This window comes from Leptosomus discolor, chromosome 12 (genome assembly GCF_034619465.1).
Source record: "Leptosomus discolor isolate bLepDis1 chromosome 12, bLepDis1.hap2, whole genome shotgun sequence".
Taxonomy (NCBI): domain Eukaryota; kingdom Metazoa; phylum Chordata; class Aves; order Leptosomiformes; family Leptosomidae; genus Leptosomus; species Leptosomus discolor.
This window is the reverse complement of record NC_141402.1, coordinates 14,272,196-14,298,069: the sequence shown is the minus strand read 5'-3', so window position 1 is coordinate 14,298,069 and position 25,874 is coordinate 14,272,196. Positions and strand designations below refer to the sequence as shown.

The following is a 25,874-nucleotide window of genomic DNA, read 5'->3' as shown; positions in this document are numbered from 1 at the left end:
ATGAAGCCTCATTTTCGTACGGATTTGTGGTTTATATTGGATTCGCTGATGTTTGGTAATAGCTTCGTTCATAGTACTGCACTTCTTTCAGAGGACAACAATACAGTTCTCCTCCTTTCTTTAGCCATTGAATTTCACATAGCTTTTAAGAAGCTAATATTTTAAAGTTTTTTAACGCCTGTCAGATTTCCTTGAGTTTTGCCAATGATACGGAAGGCATTGGGAGGGAGGGAGGTTAAAACGGGATAGATACTGATGCAGACACACAGAGAGATATCTTTTGGAAACAAAGCCAAATATTTCAGGTGTATTACAGAATCTTAAAAGGGTGAACTACATTTTCTCCCACCAAGGAAAAAGAGTGTCTGATGTATTAAAAAAATCCCAAATACAAAAAAGTCCTTTTCTGTGATTTTGTGCTTCGCTCTGCACTGCATAACAAGGTAGAATCTTGTAGGATGACTGTCTGTCTCAGCCTTTCTCTGAAAAAATGTCATGGTAATCTAAGATGGTGCAATCTCAGGGAAGGAACTGCCAGCCAACGATTCTTCTCTTTTGCCCAAAATAAAGCAGAAGTAAGTTGAACTGTGCACACACCGTATAGCGCACTGAACGAGAGGCTCTGCGGCTGTCAGCTTCTAGTTGGAGTGAAGCCCATGACAACGTGGATGGCATAAGAGCCTGTCTGGATGAGGGTCAAATGTAGGAAGGATCTGTGCCCGTGAGCTGGAGCAAGACAGTGTTAGAGGATCTTTGAAAAACAGGCCCGGGGTGTTGGTGACACGGTGTGTTGCACGGTTGCGTGTGTGTGGCTGACAGACACATCACCGCTGCTGCTTCTCGGGGAGCTTCAGTCACTGGAGGTCTTCTGCCAAAAAAGACCCATTTAAGAGGAACTTACTCAAATTGATCTTTGTGGTCAAAAAGAGATGAGCTGCTGCCACAAGTTTGTATGAAGATATGTAAGAGAAGAACCAGAGCAAATTACAGACTTAAGAGAAGTCTTTTTCCTTTGTTGTTGCCCAGCGGCTGTTCCCAGTTGAACAAAGCATCCAGATTTCTTACCGTCAAGCCCGTGGCTTAAATAAGTGTGGGAATGAGAGAGCATCAGCACAATAATTCTGTCAATTATTGTGTGGTTGAACAGTGTGAAATAATAGGTAAGGGAAACGTTACAGCATTGGTTTCTCTGCATAGTGAATACAGCAGCAGTTGAAAGAAACTGTGTTCTGGCATGTCTGACCCAGCATACAGCCTGCTCTTGCTCCGGTGTCTGGAGGGTTTTTGAACTGACATCAATGTGAGCTGGCTGGCAGTTCTCCACTGATGTGGCTCATGGTACTGCTGAGACAAAATGATGCTGAATGAAACCTTTTTGTTACCCTGACAAGAGTCTCCACCATGAGAGCAGGCTGTAAGAGCTGGATGGACGGATGGTTTATGTTTGTAACTTGTTCCCCAGCCTGCTTTCCACTGGAGGGACCTGGGATTTCTGAACACCTTCCTGCACAGTTGGCTTGGCCTTGCTGAGTCATTGCTTTTTGGGGAGAGTGTCCCACGGATCTGCTTTTGTTCCAAGCCACTTATGAGCAGTTCCAGAGGTGGAGAGTTGAGATGGACTTTCTGGGAACAAGGGCAGAAAATAGCTCAGTGTTAGCATTCCAAACCCAGCTATTTAGACCTGGATTATTTTTAAATATTTTGCTTTCAGACACATAACTAGCTGCATTTTCTTCCTCTCTCTCTTTTATTTTTTTTTGAAGTTAGCTTTAATTTTACATCTTTTCCCTGCCCAGCTGTATGCAATCAAGAGTATCTATGCAAAAAAAGGGTTATTCTTTACATTGCTAAATAGTAGGTAGCTAAGTTAACCTGCTGCTTCGGAGATGCCGTTGGCCACAATGGGAACCTGGGGACTTCTTGAGCCTGGTCGTATGTTTGCAGGGTGGTTTTTCTGGGCAATTGAATTGGCAGGAGGCAGGGTAGCAGTGAGTGGAAAGTGCTGCAGCCACCTCATTTCACCCGGCTATCATTGCACGTCCTCAGCCTGAAACAGCCTCATGTGAGGGGCTGTGCACAGGGTGGGCCCATGTCCTGGCGCTCAGATTCAAAGCCCTTCACTGAGAGTTGTGTGAGGTGGTTATGGTGAAATGCTGCTACTGAATCTGTAGTGTCTTACAGCCACTTCATGGGGAGGATGTGATAACACGTATGGCTTTTGGGGAGCATTGTGTCCTCAGAGCACTGCACAGACCTTAACTCATCCTCCATGAATGACGGGCCCAGCAGGGGACATACATCACCTTCAGACTGCAGCTGTGTGGCCTGGGGGTGCCCCAGCTGCTAGCCATTAGCCCCTTTTTGGATGTTACAGACCCTCACAGCTGATGGCTCATCCCAGCATGGTGAGCTGGGTTCAGAAAGACCTGCTGCTCAAAGTGGTTTCAGTAACCCGTGCTCATTGTTGGAGTCCAGACTGGTTTAGATAAAATTAAGCTCTTGGGCACCAAGGCCGTCTCTTGGAGGAAGGAAGGAGCAGATCGTCTCTTGCCTTGAAAATCACATCTAGTTGGTAAAGTTGATACAGCCTGCTGTGTAAATAAATTTTTAAAAAATTGCAAAACCTGAAACATTGGGACTGCCTTCTACAGGGATTAGCAAGGCAGGTGGAGGGACTCAGATGAAACACATGAGGGAGTTTCTCACACTGGGACGCGTTCATGGCATCCCCCTGTGTGGTGTCTCACAGGCTGAGCTCCAAGAGGCCCCTGAAGGTTCCCCGTTAAATTGGGGTGTTTGGGTCAGTGCAAGCACCAGAGTGGTACTGGGAGCAGGAAGGGCAGGGCAGGATGATCTAGGCTGTAATCAGCCCATTTCCCACCTAGTGCCACACAAGTCACCTTCCATGCTGGTCCTGCCCTCCTGAACTGCACTGTGACTGGGCAACTTTTACCCGTTTGCTTTCCCAGTAGCCTAAAAGAGATGGGAAGACTTGGAGGCTCTTTTCAGGAAATGTGTACCATCCTAAAGGGTTTTTCTTACCGCAGTAACTGTCCCCCGGAGAAGCAGCAGACCTTGTGGTCCATAATCCCCACCCAAAATGTGGGCTAACGCTTCTTACTGCTAGCAGGAGCCCTGCCTCTGGCTGCACATGAGGAGCGAATAAAGCGTGTAACTCAGGAAGGAGACAGTCATAATATCTGTTTGTAATGGGTAAGAAAGAACTGCTTGTTGGATGGGTATAAAAGAAACCTTTAATTCCAGCCAGGATAGTCTAGTGCATTAGCCAAGTGGTGGTAAAGAGCACAGTACCACCAGGCTCTTGTACAGGGATGCAGGGAGGCTTTTGGGGAGACAAATGCTGTTCTTTATCCTCACAGAGCAGCAAGATTTATCTTATTAATCAAACTGCAAGGCTGATCTAAATGCTATTTTAAAGAAAACGAAAATTATTTTATGTGCTGTAATTGGAAATAAGAGCAGGAGTGACACTGGTGTTGTCTTCGCCTGCTGCTCTCTGCAGCCAGTGCAGCTGGTCTTCCTCCATGCAGCTCAGATTAAATGTCGATCCTTGCAGAGATGCTGTAACTGCTGGCACCAGCAGAGTCACATTTATGAAAAAGACTTGAAAAACTTAAAGGAAAAAAAAGTCAATTTTAACCGCTGTGCACTCGATAGACCCAGTAAGTAGCTATTATCCTAGATAGATCCTTGTAGGTGGGAGGGTGTTATGCTGCCTGGATTCACCAAGGAGCAGTGTCCTGCTTCGCTGCAGTTTGCAAATACTGGGAGTCAGCAAATCAGTAATTGTAGCTTCAAACTAGTATAACTTTCTTTTTTTTTCCTGCATAGCCTTCTGGCACTCTATAAAAAGATCTAGCACACTACATAGGATTAGGCAGCTTTGAAGCAGCGGAGTCATCTGGGTGTGAAACTTTGATTTCCTGTGTCTTGAAATGAACTGTTATTTCTATCTTTCCTTTTCAGAAAACCCCCACAGCTCATGCCATGAAGGAGGAGAACTTTCTTCGTCGCAGGTTCTCCCTCTGTCCGGCCTCATCCACCCCTCAGAAGGTCGATCCTCGCAAGCTGACACGCAATCTGTTCTTCGGGGCTGACAATGACATCTACCCGCTCAGCCTAGGTTGGTTTCTGGTGTGTCAGTGCAGAAAGTAGTGTGTCTCGGGTGCTTGACTGCAAGTGGGTGTTCTAGCACGCTGCCAGGAAACAAAGAGAAACAAGTTAATGTGAAGGAGAGAAAGAAACTGTCGCAACACAGGTATTACTGCATCCCAGACAGTGCTGCTTTCGTGATGCTATTGTCTTTCATTGCCATGGTGTTAAGAGGGAATGGAGGGCATCAGCATTGTAGTATGTAACTGTTTTAACACTGCATGGCCTCTGATTTCAAAAATAACTAATGTTTTCAGGCACTTCCACTTTGAGGCACTTGGTGTTTCACCCTAAGCATTGGACTTGTTTAACATTTACTGGCCCCACTTGAAGAGGTTTAATGGCAGATTTCCCTGTTCAGATTTAGAGCCTAGGATAAATATTACAAGAGCAGACTTTCTGTGGTTAATGTTCTGTAAATATCTACAAGCACTGCAAGTACCAGGAATCTTGACAGGTTGCAGTGAATGGCAGACTGGCTTTAGGCATTCTTTTTACTTTTTGCTTTGAATTTCCTAGCACCCTTTTTGAAGGAAATAGAGCTCATTTTATTGTTTCAGAATTTGTTGCTCACAATAAACATTCAAGTCTTTCCTTGATTGCAGTTTGCAGACAATGCTTCTGTTCCAGTCTGTAAACAAGTGCGTCAGGGAACAGTCACAAGCTTGAAGAGCTGTCATTTGCAGCTGCCATGTCAGTGCTAAATAATCAAACCTCACAGCACCTTCGTGAGCTCTCAGAACGCTGATCTCTAGAGAAAGAACATAGCATCTATCCAAAAGTTTCAGTGTTCATATAGATGTAACACCCAACAGACTTTCTGGGCTTTGCAGATGTAGAGCAAAACCAGTTCTGGGTTTCCTGAGCTAATTGTCGTGCAGATATCTCAAGGGCCTCTGATTTCACAGGTATTTCTATTTGTGGGTGTTTGCTTCAAGGCAATGGGGAGCCTATTTTCAGCAGTGCTGACTAATCCTGGCTGTCACCAAGGTAGCTGAAAGCTTTAACAACCTTTTGGTAATCAAATTGAAAACAACTTAAAATGGGACACCTAAAACCTCACACATTTCAAACCTGCAGGGACTACTGAACAGCAAGCTACCCATACGTACGGTCCGTATAAGTGTGTGGTAAGTAAATAGCTGTTTCACTTGTGCTATCTTTGGGTGCTGAAGAGCTGATTTTTCAGGCTGTAGTCACTTCCCCTTGCTTTGAGGAGATGGAGAGACATAGCTTAGAGTTTGCCCATTCTGCAGTTCTTACCAGAGTTTTCACTGCTCCAAAAGTTCCTGACTTCCTCACAGAGGTATTTCAGTGCTGTAATCTTTCAGAAAGCAGGGAAAGTTGAGGGTTTCAGCATGGAGGAGGTAGCTGGAAGAGTTTGTCTCTTCCTCAGCTTCCTTCATTGCCTTGTTTCTCCTTCACGCATGCTGGCAGCCGGACCAAACAGCCTTTGCTGGCCTCGGCAGAACAAGTGCCTTGAGCCATGCTGGAGCTTTTGTTCTGCTTCGCAGTTCTTCCGAGTAACCTCCAGCACTGGCGTCAGCAAGGGCAGTAGCCCTCTGTATTGCAAAGGAAGAGCATAGGCCAAAGAGTTTGTAAAGGAGAGAATATCCCTTTTAAACAAACAGAAGTTACTGCTTCAGCCAGAGGATTTCTTGCAGAGAGTCTGGGTTTTTGTCTGTCCTTACTTACTTTTTTACTCCTTTCATTTCTTTCCTGGTCCCCACAGACCTGCCTTGTCTGTGTTTTCCTCACATTCTCCATGAGAATTAGCTGTCATTTTTCATGTTCAGTTGCCGTTTCCCATGGCAGGCTCTCCTTTCACTCCTTTGCTGCTGCTTCTGCCCCGTTTTCCTCTGAGCCTCGTGTGCTTCCCCTCACCTTCTCCCATCCCTCTGAAGCATGCTGCCATCACCATAGATGAGCCACAGGTCTACGTCCATAAGCTGCATCCAATATTTCTCTGTCCTCCATTTTTCTCTGTTGTTTTACATGTACTTTCAGTTCATGGGGCTTTTCCAGTGGTCCATGTTTTGCTGCCTGACCCCAGCAGGTTTTCTTTACAAGAGCACTGGGCTGATCGTGCTGGATGGGTGCTGTGGGTAGTGCGGGCCATAAAGCCCGGTGATTTCCTGCCAGGAGTTCCCTGGGTTGTGAGGTGGCCGGATCACAGCACCAACACCTAGGATTAGCCCTCCAACAACAAAGGTGTGCAAGTAAATAATTCGGTGAGAAGGGAGAGAAAGACTTTACACCTCAGGCGAGCTACGCTATGGAGATTCAGTTCAGTGAGATGATTTTTTTTAAAGGAAACATAGGGGAAACGCAGAAGGCGCTATCTGAAATAACATTTCAGACTCTTTGCCTCTTACTTGCTTACAAAAATGCTAATGATTATGGTAACTAAAAGAAATTTGAGGAAGGTATTTTCTTACTATAAGAAGTTCACAAGCTAGAGACACATGAATTCACGTTCCTTGCCCATGTCTGTCTTTCACTTAGCAATAAGGAGAGAATCTTCCTCTATTTTCTCTTTCAGAGGGTAGGAAATTTACTGGGGGAGTAGCTAAAAGAACTTTTAGAAAATCTCTCTTTTTGACTAGGCTGTGAGATCACACTGTCTTTAAATAAAAATTTAGATTAGCTTATCTGCATCCTAAGAGATGCACTTTCATGAATATGGGAATTTTACTGTGATAGATACACAGAACTACATTTCAGTCTCGTGTACACATTGGGCCACGTGGCTGATATTTACAACAGTAATGAGTTTTATTTGTGATAGTTTTGCCACACATCAGAGCCTGTATTTCCTCTTGTTAGCTATCCAGATACTTTATCAGAAACCCTATAAAATTGTAATTCACGCTGTGTGGAGCTAATCATGAATTCCTCAATAATTTTGCTTCCTGTTACCATTGATAAGTCATGCTTGCCGTATCATTCTTTATAAAGGGGAAAGGCAAATGCACCTCTAGGATTGATGCCCGGCAGAAAACCGAAGAAAAGGAATAGTTACTGTTCTGGAAAGGAACCAAATATTTATTTTTCCTGTGCATGACAGTAATGGCATAAAAGAAGGTATCAGTAATTCTACTCTATAACTGCAAGACTGAAGTGTGGGCAGTTTGCTTCATGATGTGTGAAGGCCGTTTCCATATGGACCACTGATTCCCTTCACAAAATCTTCTTCGATATTTGGTTCAAAACTTTTGGGCTACTTTGTGGAGGACTCTTCTTTGCATGCCCTGCTAGCAGCCAGTACTTTAAGTGAGGAGATACTCAGCTCTGTTTCTGTTGTGGGCATTATGTTTTCTTGATCAAGGAGATAAGAACTTCAGCTTCTATAGCCAGTTAATATTTAGCTTCTTTTATGTTTTTATGTGGTTTCCTAGTTATTTTCTCAAGGTAGCTATGTCTGTTGTGCTCTGGGTGCAACGCTTGCTTTTTGGCTTTCTATGCACTTAACTATGTGTGTGGGTTTTTGAGAAACTTGCCCGTTGTTTCAGTGAAGTTTGCTTTCCAGACAAGGGCTGCCTCTCTCCCTCTGCCCAGCTGCAGCCAGTCTGCTTGAGAGCAAAGATAGCTCTCCTCCAAAACCAGCCTTTCCCTCACAAGTGCTGATTACGCTTAATGAGTTTGGCATGAGAAACCAGTATATGCTGCTCCATAAACATATCGTACAAATTCTTGTGAATGATATAGTAAGAGTGAACATTTGCATGTTCCCATTTTTCATAATACTCTGTAAGCAGGATGGTCCAGAACTCAAGAACAGAGAAAATCTCATTATTCAGGTGCAAAAGCTTTTAACTGTATTACTGAGAGAAGGCAGAAATATCTGACGTCCAGACTTTTTGTATGGATACCAGCTTGGAGTTAAGCTTTCTTTGAGAAATGAGTCATAATAAAGAATGGATGTGAATTCTGTTGTGCTAATAGACGTGATTCCCTTGGAGCAGGCAGCAGCTGATTCCCATTAACTTTACTTGAACTTTTAGACCATATGCTACTTTCTCATACATGCACAGAAAGAACTATTCATGGGAAATAAGTGCAGCAGCTATGTGGCTTTGTGAGTTTATTCCAACCTCCTCTGCCTCTGTTGGGGAGAGTGGGGGCTATAGAGAGGAACGCACCACCAGAGAAAGAAAAAGTATGGAGATGCAGGTCCTAATCTGTGCACAGCAGTGCTTGTGGCCATCCCACTTGGCATGGTGGCCCAAGGGAACTGTCAGAAATCTAGTCACTTGGGATTTTCTGCTGCCTGCAGACATTAGGTTTCTGAGTGTGTTATTTAGGGCTCAGTGTTTCATGGGGAGGAGTGACAGGTAAGGAACTAGGTTAAGATACAGGTTCCCTGTTGTTGCACTGCCTTCCTGTGTGACTGTGTAGGTCCTTCCTCCGCGTGAGTTCCCCACGTGAGCAACGCACGTGCTCTCCCTGTTCTCCCAGGCTTGGGAGTGTTGGCTTTCTGCATCAGCACGGCTGTGTGCACGTGGCGCGGCACGGCACTATGCCATAGGGTGAGAAACACGTCTGAAACCCCCACTACCCTTAGTCACCAAGTGGGAAGTTGGACACCTTCTAGGGATGGTTGTCCCACAAAGACTTTTCTTAAATTTAAGAGCTGATACACCAAACTGCCTGTTAATGCCTGTAAAAGGAGCGTGGGTTTTGACCTGTCTCTTTACCAGTGAAACCCTGTAGCGCAGTTGCAGATCTGGTTATAATGGGATGTGCTTGTCCTCTCACATGTCCCACGATGGAAGTGCAGAACATGTCCATGACAATATTTATTTTTTAGTAAGCTTCTGTGGCTGGCTTTTCTAATGGTGCTTGGCTTCTTAAATGGCTGCTCGGAAAACTCCAGGAGACATTGTGGCTTCTGACACACCTGTGACAACTTCTGCTGACTTCAGGAGAATAAGGATTTTCCCTTTCTGGTTTTGGATCTGGTGGTGTTCCCAAGATGGCCCACACAATGTTTAAAAATATTTTTAACAGTTCCCATGTTTGCAGTGTGCTACAAATGGATTACATTTCATTGTCTCGGTGGTTCTTACTGCATCCAGTATTCTGAAGCTCTGATTGCTAACAATTTTGAGAAGAAAACTACATTGCAATTGGGTAACAATGACTGTCTTGGCACTAAAAAGCTAGTCTCATCAGATGCTCTTTCTTGGCTTTTTTAAAATAGAAGCTCTATGCTTTCTTTTACTGTAAGGATATGATTACAGTTGGCAAAAAGAACAGAATTTATCGTTACATTTTATTGCTTGGACTAGGACTGCACACACTCATACTAGTATATAATGTGTATAATGTCCTGCAAGTTTAGCATATTTGGGTAGTGGAAATATATCTCTACAATGATTGGAAAATGTCATAGTGTTCATAAATACTACTTTTTAATTGAAAATGTTTCTTATTTTAATAAATAACCTTGTCAGAAGACATTGATCTTCTGCAGGTTTTTTTTTTATTGTGTTTTACTAATTACGTCTAGATGCTGTTCTGTCTTCTGTAATGGTTTGTGATCATGGCTATTATTCGTCAAAGTGTGCTATCAAGTGCATCTGTGTATAGTTGCCAGATACTGACCAAGGAGGATAATGTATTGAATAGCTGCTTATTAGCTAAACTCCGTTTATTATTTGCATTGAATGAGGCATGGGGTATGTAAGAAAAGAACAGACTGTGGTAATGTAATTAAAGACTGTATCATAATGCAGACACAGAAGGGAGATGATTAAGAATGCATAAGCGACCTTATTTCTGTGGGTTTTTCCAGCCTTCATATGCTGGGCTTTGCAACCATCATGTTGATTTACCATGGCGTTTTGAGACCTAACTGTTAAGCAGCACTTGTTGCATAGCCCAAGTGTGTAGATCCAGGCTGTTTCAAGCTCTGCAAGATCCCTCTCTCTGATCTTGGTGTGCCTGCTCCTGCTCATGACAGTTTCTCTTGCTTGCTGTTAGCAGTAGCCCTTCTAAGGCCGTGAGTAGCCACAGTTTTGCATAGAATTTCTCTGTTTCTGAATTGCATTTATTTGTTGCAGGAAAAGATGTGGAAGGAAACAGCCCGTCAGCACTGAAGGATGAGACACCACAGACTCCAAACTCCATTAGTAAGGTACTGTGGGATAAGGATCCATCCCTAGTCTTGCTTTCATTTCTTTTCAAGCTGTTATTCATCATTCTTATTCTCTTTTTTTAAAAAAAGTCATTGAGGGAGCCGTTCCCTCTGTTCCTGCAGGAACTGCGTGTGCATATTTTGAAAGAAAAAAAAATGAGTGGTTTTGCATGGTTGGGGTGACAGAGAAGTCCACACTTTCCTCTCACCTGATAGCACCTACTGCAGAAAAACCCTGTTTATTTGGACCTCATTTGGCAGTGTAATTAGATATGAATAATTACAGTTGAAAGGTTGATTTGTCAGCAGAGGTGTCTCCTGCTGTTCCTGATCAGCAAAGCAATCAAAAAACCTTAATTGTTTTGGAAGAGAAAGCTGTAATATTTAGTGTAGTGCATAACATCCGAAACTGTGAGTCGAGATCCTGGGAGAGAGCTCTAGGAATTGGTGTAACAGGAGAGGAACGCAAACTAACCAACTTTTCCTGAACACAACATTTCCATCCAGGCTGTTTTGGAGAGGTAAAACTGGATCTAAAGACTCTGGATCCGGGTTTTTGAAGCCTGGGTCTACATCTAGAGTTATGGAGTGCTTGGGTTTGATTTCCTGTAGAGATGGAATCAGCCTTATAAATTGAATCTGGCTTTGAGATTTACGTATGGGCTTTTTTGGCTGTGGCTCCCTAATATGTTTCTGGAGGGTAACTAGAAATAGAAGCAAGGCCAGTTAATAAATTTTTAACTAAATTTGTTCAACTATGAAGCTCTAAAATACAAATGACACCAGCTGAAATGAAACCACAACACGAAGGAAGCAGTTGCAGACAAGTGGGAGTTTTTAATACAGGAAATTAAGCTCTGCATCTTCACATACGTTTGACTGTGCTTGCCTGGAGCTTGCAGGTTGTTCTGACAGGATGCCGTGGCAGAGGTCAGCACAGGGAGATGATGATGAGAGGAGCTTTGAGAGTATGCAGCAAGGGCTTGTGTACATGTCTTCTGCTATTGCTGGAACCTGGCAAATGCAGACGGACCTTGGTTTTGCTTTTTCCTCACGGAAACCCAGCCTCCCACTTATCCTGGCGGGTAAACTGTGTCCAGGGCTTTGTTTTAAACCAGATGTTTTGCACACCGTATAAGGAGTGGTGTTAAATTCCCAATGACTTAGGAATGTAAAGAGGAGGACTTTTTCTGGACAAGACATCTCAGACCACTGAAATGCTGTCCTAAAGGCAGATTGATTCCTGAGATGCAGCATGAATGCAAGAGTAGGAATGTAACTGTGAGAGGTATCTGGGCAAGAGCACGGCTCAGATGTAATTTTCCAACCTCAGGGCCTGCCTTGCTATTTAGTCTCCTACACATGTGTTTTTGAAAGGAGAAGCACCCTTGGAAGATTTGAGTGCCCACCTAGATTTCTGCCATGCTTTGTGTGCACCTGGGAGGCGTTGGTGGGTCTCTCTGTGACAGTGTCAAGAGCAGTTGTTAAGGAGAGATGAGAGAAAATGCACAGCACAAAACAACTGCATCAGATTTGTGATTCAGAACAAATGAGGTCTGAACCTGGACACGAGCTTTACTTTCACCAGCCCAAGACTTTGGTTTTACAGTAGTCAAAATTGCTCTGAAACACCAGTGGACTAAAACCAGATGTGAGGACCCCGAAACACCAACCTTCAACTTGCCTACTTGTTTGCAGTGTTGCAGGCAGTTGTTTTGGCTACTGAATGGGCCAGAGCTAGTTTGTTCTTTCCTGCCTGTATGTTCTGCTTAGACACATGATGTTTGATTCAGAGACTTTCCACCTCACTGGACCTGTGCTGTAGCGCCTGTCATTCTCACTTGGCTCAGCTTCGCCTTGCTGTGTTGTACACTGCCTTGTTCTCCAGCCACATAACTTTTCTTCTGTCTTGCTTTGCAGTATCAGCAATAGTAGGGAGCCCCTATTGTGAAATGTCTTATACCTTAAAAATTTAGGCAAACTGGTAGTCACTTTGCCTAACATTTCATTTTTCGCATCCACTCAGCTCTAAGGCTATAGAATGAAACCTTACTGTTGGTGTTCAGAACTGTAAACAGGGATCTGCCACAGTATTTCAGTTTAAAAATAAATAGCAATTCACCCTACTTGAACCAAAGGGAAGAGTGTGTGCTAACTGGGTCGTGTTTAGATTCCTGATAGCTGGGGGGGAATATTTTTTAGAAACCAAACTGTAGGATGTGCAGGTTTAATTAATGGATTCAAAAGTAAATGTTCTAGGTAACAGATCCTAGAATACTTACCCTTCTTTTGGCATAGTGGATGCAACAAACCTTACTGGAAATCAGTGTTCCTTGAGCAGTGCTATTTTGATGTCCTCTTTTCATCCAGGAGGAAAGGAAAGCCAGTCGAGTGATTCAGTCCCTGGACTGGGGCTTAGGGGACCTTGAATTCCCAGCTCTGACTTAGAGTTTGTACACTTCCCCAGGAAGATTAATTGCGGTTTTGTTTCACATCTTCATCAGAGTTGGAAATGGTTCTACATTTCGTTCACTCAGGCCATGTCCACACTGCATGATGGAGCAGGCTGCAGGTTTCCCAGGTTAGCGGACACCGAGCAGAACATCTCATCGAGACCCTGTGAACATCTGTGAACTTGTGAGCTGTGAAGCCATTTAACTGCAGCCACCCTGCCCTGGGCTCGTAGATGGACTGCTAGCCTATGTCGGAGGTGTGGACACATCCCTGTTGTCCTTTCCATACAGACAGTAAAATATTTGATGTTGGAACATTGACTTTCAGTGTTTGGTAGTACTTACCAGTATATATTTCTGGTTTCAGTTGTGGCTTCTGACCCCTTGTTTTATTAAAACAAATTTGAGGCATAGTTCAGCTACGTATTACATTGCTAACTTTCCAAAAGCGTATTTTCTCTTATTTCATTTTTTAAGTGGAATCTCTTTCATCTCCTTTTTCAAGGTGAAAAAAAAATACCAGCGTATTTATCTTACATTGTTTCTCATATTAGTTTCTTTCTTTTTAGAGCCCTTTAGCCTTGTTTTCTGGGACCAGTGCTCGTAGTGGGATGTGAAAGTATCACAGAACTGTTTGTCTCTAAGCCTCAAGCTCGTGTCTGCAGCCAGGTAGTACAGTTAGCACACACCCGATAGTGGCAGGAGATGCCTTTCTCTCATTTTGTGCCTCATTTGGCACTGTTAGCAACCTTTAAGGCACCTTTTATTGCAGTATGCAGTGTTGCATTCTCTCTTCCTTTCCTTCCTGTAGCTTACGTGTTAATTCTACTGGCTGGTGAGCAGCTGGAGTCTCTTGATATGGATGCAAAGCCCACAGAGAATTGAAGTCTATTCTAAGGGACAGTCAGAAAAGTCTTGAAGGTGGGGCTCAGTGGTACTTCACTCTTTTCAGTCCCCCACTAATGCCACAATGAAGTCTAAAATTATCACATTGTAGGAGTGTGACTGTTGCGTGTGCAGTTATATGACATATGGGAGGGCAAAGCTTAGACTGCTTTGTTCATCGTGAACGAGTTTTTCCACATGCCTGAGTTGTTCAAGTCTTCATTGATTTGTAATCTGAAATACGAATCTAGGGGGCTGCTATAAATTTATTTTAGCTGCAAAGTAGTTTGAAACAGCTCGTACTGATCACTTGAGACTTAGGCTACAACTCCCATGTTGTATCAAGCTCATCCTTCTAGACCCATGAATCATGCTCTTAACCTCTGAGTTAGTTCCAGCCGTGGTTACATTTGGGACTATAGAATCATAGAATGGCTTAGGTTGGAAGGGACCCAACCCTTCATAGAAAGGTACCCAACCCTATCATAAAAGATCCTTCACAACTCTGGCAACCTACAAGGGTACCTTTCCCTCTGTTCTCCCTTAGCTAGCAAACGGAGGAATGAGTTGTCAGATCCAGATGTTGCAGGAATCACCTCAGAGAGGCTCAGGAGCGAAACATCCCCTGTGTGCGCTCAGCAAAGCTTTATAGGAGAACCTGGCCCTTCCAGGTGGTGTTAGGCTTTGCTGGACCCTTGCTGGCTTTTCTTTACCGTACTTTATTCTGCTGATGTTGTGGATGGAATTATTTTGGAGCTAGTTGTCTCTGTCAAGACTCAGACTCAGTTTTTGTTGCCTGGCTCAGATACACCTTGCTTCTGGATTCCACGTGCAGCATTTTACGGTAATCACTGTTGTCCACAGCGGGCTTTGCAGTTGATTTCAAGTGAGCAGAGATGTAACATCTTTCTCAGTGTGCAACTTCCCATCTCACCTAAAATGTGCTTTAAATATTCTAAACTTGCAGAATGTTCTTCCCATGAAAGGTACGCTTAAATGATTAAATAGAAGTCCCATGAGGTCTTTATTTACTATAATCTGTCACAATGGAGCAAAGCATTCCACTGAACAGCAGTGTAACCTGATATTTGGAGTTGCTTGGATAGCTGAATTTCACCAGTGATTTTCCCCAGCTATTGCTGTCATGTCAGCTATTTATTTGTACATGCCTTTCAATATGTGCTAATCGTTGTGTTGTAAACGTAGTTGCCGTGTCTTTGTAACATCGTTGAAATAAAAGGGATTTTTTTTATTTTTTATTTTTTCAAACTAGAAGTTTTAGGTAAAGATTATTCAACTTACTGTAAAGCAGCATATTAATTGAAGGGTAATCTTTCCTAGTGCAAAGCTTGTTTGTCAGTAAGAATCATTTCGCTGACTCTGCTGTGCTTTGGATGAGCTGTTAATTCACAACAAAATAAAAAAAAATTTTAAAAGAACTGCTTATAGTGGAAAACAAAATTGTTTAAATGTGGTTGAGATATCTGTGAATGTTCACATCAGTAACAAGAAGCTCTTCACTTCTAATGTTAAACCGAGCTTTTCCATAATGTTGATACTACTTCAGGAACTTTTGTTCCATTTGTTTTATTTCTGCAGTGATACAGATCTGTAGCAATTATACATGGAAAAGATACTGGAGAAATTCCCTGTGAGCAAGGACGTGTCTCCCATGTGATGACTATTTTTGCTTTTGTGAAATGCAGCTTATGACCCCAGCTACTTTTGTTCTGCCTTCAAATTCCCATCTGATTTCATCTTTCTCTCACTTGGATGCAAAGAAGAAAAAAGAGCAACTTGTAAGCTGTCACAGCTGTTAAGATGCAGACCACAGCTTGAGAATGACTTTATTTAAATGTTTCTGATTTGGAATAATTCTGTCTGTTTCTCATTACACATTTTTTGTGTTCATCCCGTGCAGCAAGGATTGCTTGCGCTAAAGAACGGGATATTGCTCTTGCTGTTATCCAAGGCACGGCATGCTGATGAGCTGGCATCCCCCACACCACAGTCGACCACAGACTGTTTTTCTGTGAAATTATTTGGTTCCTCTTGGAAATGAAGTCACCAAAAAGACACTGGATGAGAATAGCACTATTGTGAGGACTCTCTATGCTCTCTTACAAAGCCTAGCAGAAGTGTATTGTGATAACTGCTAACAATCAGCAGTGGATCTCCAGAGCTACATGACTGAGATGAAAGGGAACAGAAACTTAACTGGGATAAAAAGTATGTCTCTGACTACAGTACAGCCTGTTGTCAGCCAGCAAGGTCATCATTCAGTCCTGGAAAGGACAGACCTGCTTAGACAACTAAAGAGAGACAACAGTTTCCTACCTCTGCAAGTGCTGCTGCATGCCCTGGTAAAATTTTTTGGCGGATTAACAGTCCTACAGTTATGAGAACCAGTGTATGGAAAACATACCTATTGCTTTCTTCTTAGAAAATTCCGGGGCGGGGGGGGGGGGGGGGGGGGGGTGTAATTTTAAAAAAAGGACACCGATTCCCTTCCCTCCCATTGTACAAAGTCTCATCTCTGGTTAATATTGTTCACATGTTGCTGCAGAGAGAGAGGGCGAGATTCTGATACCCTGCACAAGCATTATCCCGGTGTCCTTGAAAGATTTGCTGTGATGACAAATGGCTTCTCTTCATTTTCTGCCAGGCTGATGAGAATAGGCCAGGGCAATAGAAGGACATCATTAAATGCTCTTGATGTGTCTTAGCCACGTAAGGCCCAGTTGTGTCTTAGGGACCTTTAGAGCTGACGGCCTGGATTTACGGAATCTTACATATGCCACGAGGTACAATCAAAACTGTTAAGGCTGGTTCATGTGAAAACATGAAATCTTATTACTTCAAGTCACTTAGGAGTTTAAATCTGGAGGAACTGTACCTTGCTGTCAGCAGCATGGGGGCCTATGGTATGCAGTCCTGGGGCCTTAGTTCCCACCTTCCCTGTGAAAAGGCAGGAACTTGAAACCCAGAAATGCAATGCTTTTAACTCTGTAGACCTGGAGATCACTTGCAAGCAAACTGCTATTTAGGATCTATGATGATGCATCCTCATAAGCGTAAGAAGAAGTGAAGGGCAGGGAGAAGCAATCAGTTTGCCTCCTTGGAGAAGTAACTGAGGAACAGCATCAAGTGTCTGAAAACAGGAGTCCCAGGTCAGGCACATCTGAAAGCTTGTCCATGGCTCCTAGTTAAAACCATGGCTTGATTTCAGTAAAATTTTCTCTCTCTTCATAAAGCTTGGTTATTTTATAACCATCTCAGGGAGCTGCACTGTTCATCACACAAGTTTCACTCGCTATAGTTATTGAGCTTCTAAGGGCGATGGTGGTGTGAGGGGAGATTATCCTTTCATCTGCTGTTGGGTGCTGCAGCTTTGTAACACAGATAGCCGTACCAGCTGGCGTGGGGCATGTGGTGTCCTTGGTCATGGAGCTACGAGTCAGCTCTCCTGAAGAGGCAGAATCAATGTCTCTCTGTGTAAATGTCCCAGGTTTTAAGTCTTGTGGATTTTTAACTCTATTTTTGGCATGACCCAGAGAGACTCTGAGGAGGCAGATGTGACTGGTAGAGCAGTGAAAGTTGCCCCTCTCTGTGTTAATGCTGGTTCTCCATGAGCAGAGGGTTTAGGGCTCAGGTTTGCGTGGTTTGCAGTAGTTGTTCAAAGCCTTTCTGAATTCATCTTCAATTTGCTCAAGCCAAGTGAGCTTAGGGGCCAAAGTTTTATTCTTTATATAAGTGCTATATAAATTGTCTAGACAACAAGTGGCTGTAGCTTATTTTAATTAGGGTCATAGAATCACAGAATGGTTTGGGTTGTGAGGGACCTTAAAGACCACCCAGTTCCAACTCCCCTGCCGTGGGCAGGGACACCTCCCACCAGACCAGGTTGCTCCCAGCCCCGTCCAACCTGACCTTGAACACTGCCAGGGAGGGGGCAGCCACAGGTGCACTGGACAACCCCATCCAGTGTCTCACCACCCTCACAGAAAAGAACTACTTCCTAACATCTAATCTAAATCTACCCTGTTTCAGTTTGAAAACATTACCCCTCATCCTATCACTACACTAGGAATAATTAGTTAAGCAAAAAGCATGCATTATATCCTGATGCTTTGCAGACACCTGAGCAGGATTTCCTAGAATCAATGGGACATCTGTGTTTTTTCTGCTTCTCATGCTGGCTAATGAGGAATAGTACGCCGTGTTTCTCTCTGTGTCTGATCTCTCAGGCTGGAGGGAGTGAAATCGCCAACAAACAGGTGGCTCATAGTTGTATCTCAAGGACAGGACATTCTCTGTGCTAATTGGGATAAAGGGGGAGAATTCTTCTGACCAGTTTCAGAGGACACACTTCTCAAATCATGAAAGCATAGTCTCCTAATAATTCTGAAGGATTCTCGCTCAGAGACATTTAAGCACTTAGAAGTGTTTCCTCATAAAGAAAATCTTGTAGCATATCTCCCAAATGTCTGCCACTGCCCTTTGAAATGTGACAAAGACCCTGTGGGTACAATTCTCTGCTCAGACGTTGTAGCTGTGCAGTGGTCCCCACCGTATGTGAAGTCCCATGCACAGAAATACAAAATATGCATCAGAGACTGCATTGCAGGTGCAGGAGGCAGGCTTATCTTTCTGTTAAAACAAAAATGATCAATTTTGGACAGTTTGCAGGAGTCCAAGAGCTGGCATTTACTTTGAGTGGATCCAATGCCACTTGACTTGTAAGCTGGACAGTCAGACCAGGGACTTCACTGATCTTCACACGCCTTCATAGAGTTTTCATTTCTGTATTTATTCTGAAGTATTATGTGTAGTTTTGTTTTTAGTGAAAAGACTGCCTTAAGGGTATGTGAGAACAAGTAATAGGTGCTGCAGTGACCCTGGCTCTGTTGCACATTGCACCTTCTGCCCCTAATTTCTAACCCTGCATCATCCACAAAGAGTTTTGCTCAGCTGAGCATGTACCCTTATCTCCCACTTTTGCTCCTGCCACAGTCTCCAAAGCATAGTTGATGGCCTGTTTGCTGTGATCTGGTCATGCCTTTGCATGTTTTTATCTAAATCATGTGAAAAGGACTGGTCCAGGTGTCATTAAATATTTTCGTGCTCACACTAACCTTCACCATAGTTGGTGGCTGTAGTAGCTGGAAAGGTTTCTGTGTCACTGGGAGGGAAAAAGAAAGTGGGCCTCAAAACTGAAGGTGCTGTGAAATGATTACATCAACTCATGCCGTAAAGGAGAGAGAGTCTGAGAGCCCAGTGGCTTTGTTTCACATGACAGTAGTGATGGGAACTATCTTTGATGCATTTTTTTTCCTTAGTAAAGCTCATTTATGTATCATACTTATTAAATCAAGGTGGCTGAGGGCTGAGCCTTTTTATTAAACTGTCATGTGTAAGTAGGAGAGACAGTGCCTGACCCCAGAAGATCTCAGTCTGAATGCATCAGACACATGAAAGGTTGGAAGGAAAAGAGGTAGAGAGAGAGAAAGTAACTTCCCCAAGGTCACATAAAAAGTAGCAGAGTCCAGGCTGTACCATAATTCTCATGCCACTAACCCTGGCCAAGTTTTGGACAATTTGCTGACAGTACCTGTCCAGGGGTCCTTGTTGTGAGTTGGGCTCCAGAGAGCTATACTCTCTAAGCATACATTATTTTAAGACCAGCGATATTGTGACCATATCTGACAAAAGTAAAGCATTTTTTCAGCCCATCAGCACAATCATAAGATCAGTCTGTAGCCTCTGAAAATTAGTTTAAACAGCACTGACACTATCAAACATGATTTGAAGTGACTGTATATTTTGTGCCTCGCTTCACAAGGCCAAGATGATGATGGTTTCCTGTATTATCTGTAACATGATTAGGTCATTTCTTGCCCACTCATGTTTCTGGACATTTCAGCTAAGGCAACAGTCATTGCCAATATCAAGTCTAGTTCTGAAAGATCTATACCAGCTTCCCCGTAATTTTTACTCCAGTAATTGAAATGCTTCATAACTGAGAAGAGATGGGCAGTTTTCAAAGTTACAAGTAGAATAGGGGGTTTGTTTGGGGTTTGGGTTTTTTTATTTTATTTTAACAAGATTAACATCTGCATGGGAGAAATATGAAGAAAACTGGCTGGGGAATTTTTCAACTAACTGAGTATAAAAAAAGTTTGGACTGCACTGCAAATATGAGTTTTCTGTGCCTGCCTGGTGTTCTGCTGCTGAAATCTGCCATCAGCTCTTTCATGGATTCCTGGAAGATATAAACGACTCTTCATTAGAGCATGACTTGAACATCTTCATGTTAATACATTCTTATTTTCTCTCTCCTTCTTTTTTTAGATCGAATATAAGCTTTGCAATGGGTCTGACAAAGAGTGTGTGTCTCCCACAGCCAAATTCACAAAGAAGGAAACACTGAAGGTATGTGCAAAGCAGCCAAGTCAGCATCAGCTGACTTTCTTTTACAAAACAAGTAGTACCTTCCAAACAAACCATTGGGAACTGCTCTGAGTCATTTCCCAAGACCCTGAGAAGCCTCTGACTCTTCTAGGAGTCATTATAGCCCAAGGGCATTTACAGGCTTTATGTACAGGATTAGATTATATACTGCAAACAGAACAAATCAGTGTTGTTATTTCACTCTGTTCATATATTCCAGAGCCGTTAGGCACCTCAAGAGGATTGTAATCCTTCATTGGTCTTGTTAGGAGGGGCATGTCTAGGCAGTCTGAGCAAATTACTGCTTGAACGCTTGCTCGTCTACCAAACCAAAAGTATAAATAATTTGGTTTGGATGAAATTAGAGTTAATTTCTTTAATTTGAGGGGTGGGGAGGACTGATTATTCAGCCTCTTTCCATTCCCCCCAAAGAAAAGCCAAGTTAGATTATGTTTAGTGGAACTTTAGGAGCAAAGAAAATGCCTGCTTTCTCGTTATGTTTTTGTTCTTTCTTGTGCTCGTTTCTGGGGAACCTGTGCTGGGTCAGGTTCTAGCTGTGCTATACATAGCTGTCCTTAATGCATTGTGTTCTGTCCTCCCCAAAAGAGGCCATGATTACAGCTGCTATATTTTCTCTGTTCTCAACCAGGTACAAAAAAAAAATTACAGACAGGAGAAGAAAAGAGCTACCAAACAACTCTTCAGTGCTCTAAAGGATCCCAGTGTAGTGATCACAGCAGACTGGCTGAAGGTATTTAATACAGACTGTTGCTTCTGAGGCTGTAGGAGAAAATAAATGAGAAGTCGTTGATGTGTCTGAGACTTATGCACTAGCGGTTTTTGAGTGAAGGAGTAATTTTGAGTTGAAGTTGCTGTAAAGCCATACTTAAATAGCTGCTATAAAAGTGGAGTTATGGGGAGTATTTAATTTCCATCTTAACGTAACTCAATCTGTTTATTCTGTATCCTTAATTAGTACAAAAGGAAGTGATGAAGTTTCTTTCTTTCTTCTTCTCTGAAAGAATCTGCTGTCCTCTTCCCGTAGCTGTGTTTTTGTACTGAAGAGGAATAGGAGTATCAGCCTGGAAGTGGGCAGATAACAGCTTGTTCTGTTGACAGTTGGATTTTATGTTATCACAGCACAGAACAAAACATATTGGACCTGATGTCAACTATAATTTCTCCTTGTGCAAAGACTTGACTAGTGACAGTTTCTCTTTGAAGTCCTGAAACTTTGTACGTGGCAAAATAAAATTGGATTGACATTGAGAGATGTTACCTTTGAGCACCGTTTTTCTCCTTGTTTGGGTCCATTTAGTCTTCTTGACTAATAGTGAATTGGTGGCCTCTTTCATAATGGCAAAACTTAATTTACAAGCATTGCCAGACACATAGCTCTTTCCTTAGGGATTTCATGAGACAATGCAATTGCCTTTGACCAATGTGAAAAACCTCCAACATTGTTCTACGGCCAGTGGAGAGATGAGGAAAGTGAGAGGCATATGGTTTATTTGAGAAATTAGATTGGCAACAAAATGTTTCTATAGTGTGTAGAGTTGATAGATAAATATTGACTTTTTGTTTTAAATGCAAAATACCTGCTGTATGTTTGCTGTGGCTGGAAATTTCTGGTTCAGCAGCAAATAATGCTGGGTCACAAAAACAGAACACTGACATAAGACTTGAGGTTTGGCCTATTGAAGACAAGAAGACCTTAGGCAAAATCTAACCTTACTGAGAAACTTCCCCATTCTTAAAGCTGTTATCTTTAATATACACTATCAGATTTAATGTCTTCTGTACAAGAGAGAGTATGCGTTGAGCGTGACAGAGAAGTAAACCAGCTGGAGAAGGTGCTTTTAAAAATGGGGTATTTGACAAAACCCATTAATAGCTCTGTGCTGCAGAACACTACTAAAATGACTTATAAGTCAGGTTAGGCTAGCTGTAACATTTTTCTATGCCATGTTCTAATCGGCATGATTCTTATCAAGTCACTCATACTTAGGCCAGCAGTGCTGGTTGCCTAAAAAATTAAGCAAGCTGCTAACACTAAGCCAGTAATAAAAATATGAAGACTAGATTCTGATAGCCAGATTTACAAGGTCTGAGATTTTGCTATGGGATCCCTAAGACTGTTCAGATAGCACAGTGTGTTTTCCTACGGAAGTGTATCGTAGTCTGGCCTTGGGAGAAACACATACTGGAAATACTGTGTAAATACTGAATAAATGCTGGTTTTCCTTTAAGGAGCAACTTTTTATTCTGTCCCTGCTTCCATCCAGATTCGTGGGACTCTGAAGAGTTGGACCAAGCTGTGGTGTGTTCTGAAACCAGGAGTGCTGCTGATTTATAAGACGCCAAAGATCGGACAGTGGGTTGGGACAATCTTGCTCCATTCTTGTGAGCTGATTGAGAGACCCTCCAAAAAGGATGGCTTCTGTTTTAAACTTTTTCATCCTTTGGATCAATCAATCTGGGCTGTAAAGGTAACAATCCTGATGAGTCGAACAACCTCTTCTTGGTCACCAGAATGTCTGAGGACTAGTATTATCTAGCATTGATATTATCTAGATTTGCTGTTAGTGATGGTGAACTGACTGTATAAAAAGATTAAATACACTGAAGCTTGGTTGTGATATGACATCAAAGGAACGTGGTGCATTGTGATTAGTTATACAAATGTGTCATTCTTGGTGTGTATATACCTGCATAGACTGAGAAAAGGAAGGTAAATTTCCTACACGTTAGCGCAGGAAAAAAAAATCAATACCTAGAAGCTATATCTTTAAAAAGAGATGAGGAATAGACCAAATTAAATGACTTCCCCAAAAGAAGGACACACAAATCATCAGATGCTTTGCACAACACTGAAAGAGGGCTGGCAAAGTGATAAAAAACAAATAGTTTGACTTTTTTTTTCTAATGGACTTGGAACTCAGGGGGCTGCTCAAGCCTTGACTGTTCCACAAGAGTGTGACTTTGGATCGGTTGCCTTAAGTTTCTCTTCTTTGAAATGGAAATAGCCAGGTTTTGTGCCCTTCAGTTTGAGTTATGCTTCAGTCTGTTGTCTCACAGGCTGAGACAGTCTCTTCCTGTACACACAGTAGCTCCTGCAGTGACCTCTGGATCTCCCTGTAATGCAAATGATTATTAGTTTCTCACACTTCTTAAAATAACTCCCTGCAAATTTTAAAGAGCTGCATTTCTTTTCCTTCTTTACTTTAAGAATAGGCAAAAAGAAAAAAATTACCTAATGCCTATAAGCCAAGGGGAAGACCCCAGTACCTCCTGAGAGACGCCGAGAGCCACATCTGTTGGATACCCTGAAGGCAAAACTTAAATGTTCTTGAGCTCTTCTTTCCCCATTAAAACCAGTGACTCGGCAGAGTTATTGCAGACATAAATTCTCCAGGAGACATCACCAGTGTAAGCAAGGCCTTACAAGCTAGTGCCTTGCTGCAAGGCGGTCAGCAGAGTAAATCTGCTTGGAAAGACTCATGCGAGAGCAACAAAGGCGTTTGTCACTGGCATCAGAAGATCTAACAAAATGGAGGGGAAGCCCTGCGGGAGCAGATCAAGCAGGCTCCCTCCTGCTCATCCCTGCAGTTAATTGAACAGTTTTAAAACACAGCTATACCATCACTATAAAAAAAGTCTTGCAATTTTTAATAAGGTAGGAGGAGAAAATTAAAATTAACCTCAACAACCAGGGGTAAGAGCTGCTGTTTCTGATGGTAGCTCAACTCTTATCTGTGCCTAGAGGCATTGCTTTTGCTTTAAACCCCAAAGAATTCATCGCTATCTTGCTTCTTACTCGCTTTTGAGAGTTTTGATGCTTTTTTAATTCAGAGCATGCACCCAGGAATGTTGTTGATCATTTGCTGTCCATCAGCAAAAAAATTCTGTGTGACTTGACAGGTCAACTGAATTCTTCTGAAAAGCACAGTCAGGAGAGGTCGTGAAAAAGCAGAATCAAAAGTGCAGTCAGGTACTGAAAAGTAGTGTTGCTGACAGATTGGAAGTGTTGTGGTAGAATGCCCTTCGCTTGATATGAATCATCCAAAAGAAAGAGGAGTTTTTATCAATATATATATGTATTTTTGCATGTGTATGTATAGCTAATTCTTGTGTCTCTTGAGAAAATATATGACAGAAGTAGGAATTGGTATATTAAATATGAAGGGAATATATCTCTGAAAACGTTTGTGTACTAGAGGAAGTCCCAAGAGATTCAAATTTTAAAGTCAAAGTAATATTCTAAGTCACTTGAGACAGATATTTAGAAAGATACATTTGAGCTGCATGGTAGGCTTTTTCCTGAAACCTGAGCTCAGCCTGGATGGTTATGTGTGATAGATGCTTTCAGCCACAAGGTGAGCAGCAAAATACGCACCAAGAAGAGATCCAACTGCTTGATGTCAAAGAAGCTGTCTGCGCTCTGACAACAGTTTAAGGCTCAAACTGCTAAAAATACAATTTCATTTTATGTCATTTCATGGCCTTCTTTTAAAGCAACTGGAGCAGAATTGACTGATCTAAATTGGTTATGTATAACTGTGCAAAGAAAGCCTCTTTCTCGTGAAATGTAGATTAGCCTGAGCTTAAGCAAAAGCCCAAGTTACTGTCCCTCACAACAGAAATGAGATCTGACTAAACCACTTTCACTTTGGGCTAAAATGGCTTGTGACGTTTTCAAAGATTTTCAGCTTTGACTCACATCAGTGGACTTGCAGCTAACTCAGGGTAGTTAATGAGCACCTCTGTGCATATTGGCCGGTCAGCAGATGTTTGGCCCTAACTGCGGGCTTCAGCCTTGGAGCAAATGTCTGGACCAAGCACTGCCCGAGGCGTTCACAGTCCAGCTAGCCAATTCACTTTGGTGTGCAGGCATTTAACTTCAGTTAGAACAGGAGGAAGTTTTGGGGCACCTTTCAAATGGTGGGTAGGTAAGATGTAAGACCATTACTTACAGTTGAAAGCTAAATCTATGCATCAGGGAACTGTTTTTCCTGTAAAGCTCTCTGGTGGCTAGAGCTATCTTAGAAGCATATTGCTGAGGTGCGAGAGTCCTTTACTCTGCACTGCTTCCCTGGCTTTTTGAGAGTTTTAGCCTGAAACTCCTTCACAGTGCAAATGGATTAGACCTTTTACCTATTTGCTCTGCCCAGGCCTTGTAAACCCAAGGTGAAAACCACCGAGGTCTCAAAATCAGTCAGCAGTCCTAGCAGCAGTAAGAGAAGCTTCCCCCGCGTGCTGCGAGCACTGCTGCAGAGGCACTCTGTCCGTCGTGTGAACGCAGCGTGATCCCACCCTGCTTCAGGGAAGAGATGTTTTGCTGAGATAACTGCAGGAGACTGGGGAATGCCAACCTAGTAATTAGTGTGAGGGTGTGGGTGTCTGTCCTCTTGCTTCACAGAGGGACTGTAGGGCTATCAGCTGGCAGGGTTTGCCCAACTGTCCAAAAAAATGTCCTGGAATAGCTCGTATTTCCCTTTGGGCTTGCTTAGAAGCTAGCTGAACAGCATGGTGTGGGAAGGCAGTTATCGACTGCAGCTTGTTCTGACATTTTTTTAGAGTGCTAGATGAGTTGGGGTCAGACTCACTGAATCTGGGAATATATAAAATTTGAATTCTGTTGATTTTAAGAACTTTCAGTCATTCCTTTAGAGAAAAAAGTTCTAGTAACGTGCCTGTGCTGCTGCTTTTGCAGTTGTTTGTCCTACTCCATCATACAACACAGTTAGTTTCATCTTCAGCCTTAACAGTTATTC

The 25,874-nt window shown here is 42.7% G+C and overlaps 1 protein-coding gene across 3 annotated transcripts in view; it reads left to right on the top strand.

Moving 5' to 3' along the window:
• The first annotated feature begins 3,993 nt into the window (after positions 1-3,993).
• Positions 3,994-25,874, top strand: part of OSBPL5 (oxysterol binding protein like 5) — a 62,245-nt gene continuing 40,364 nt past the window's right edge. The window contains exons 1-6 of one of the 3 annotated variants that reach the window (XM_086471993.1): positions 3,994-4,144; positions 10,239-10,317; positions 11,034-11,037; positions 20,002-20,082; positions 20,750-20,851; positions 22,386-22,589. In XM_086471993.1, the coding sequence (XP_086328119.1) occupies positions 4,009-4,144; positions 10,239-10,317; positions 11,034-11,037; positions 20,002-20,082; positions 20,750-20,851; positions 22,386-22,589 (606 nt within the window). In that variant the 5' untranslated portion in view covers positions 3,994-4,008. The remainder of the gene's footprint in view (positions 4,145-10,238; positions 10,318-11,033; positions 11,038-20,001; positions 20,083-20,749; positions 20,852-22,385; positions 22,590-25,874) is intronic. The other 2 variants (XM_086471994.1, XM_086471992.1) reach the window with 2 other exon arrangements.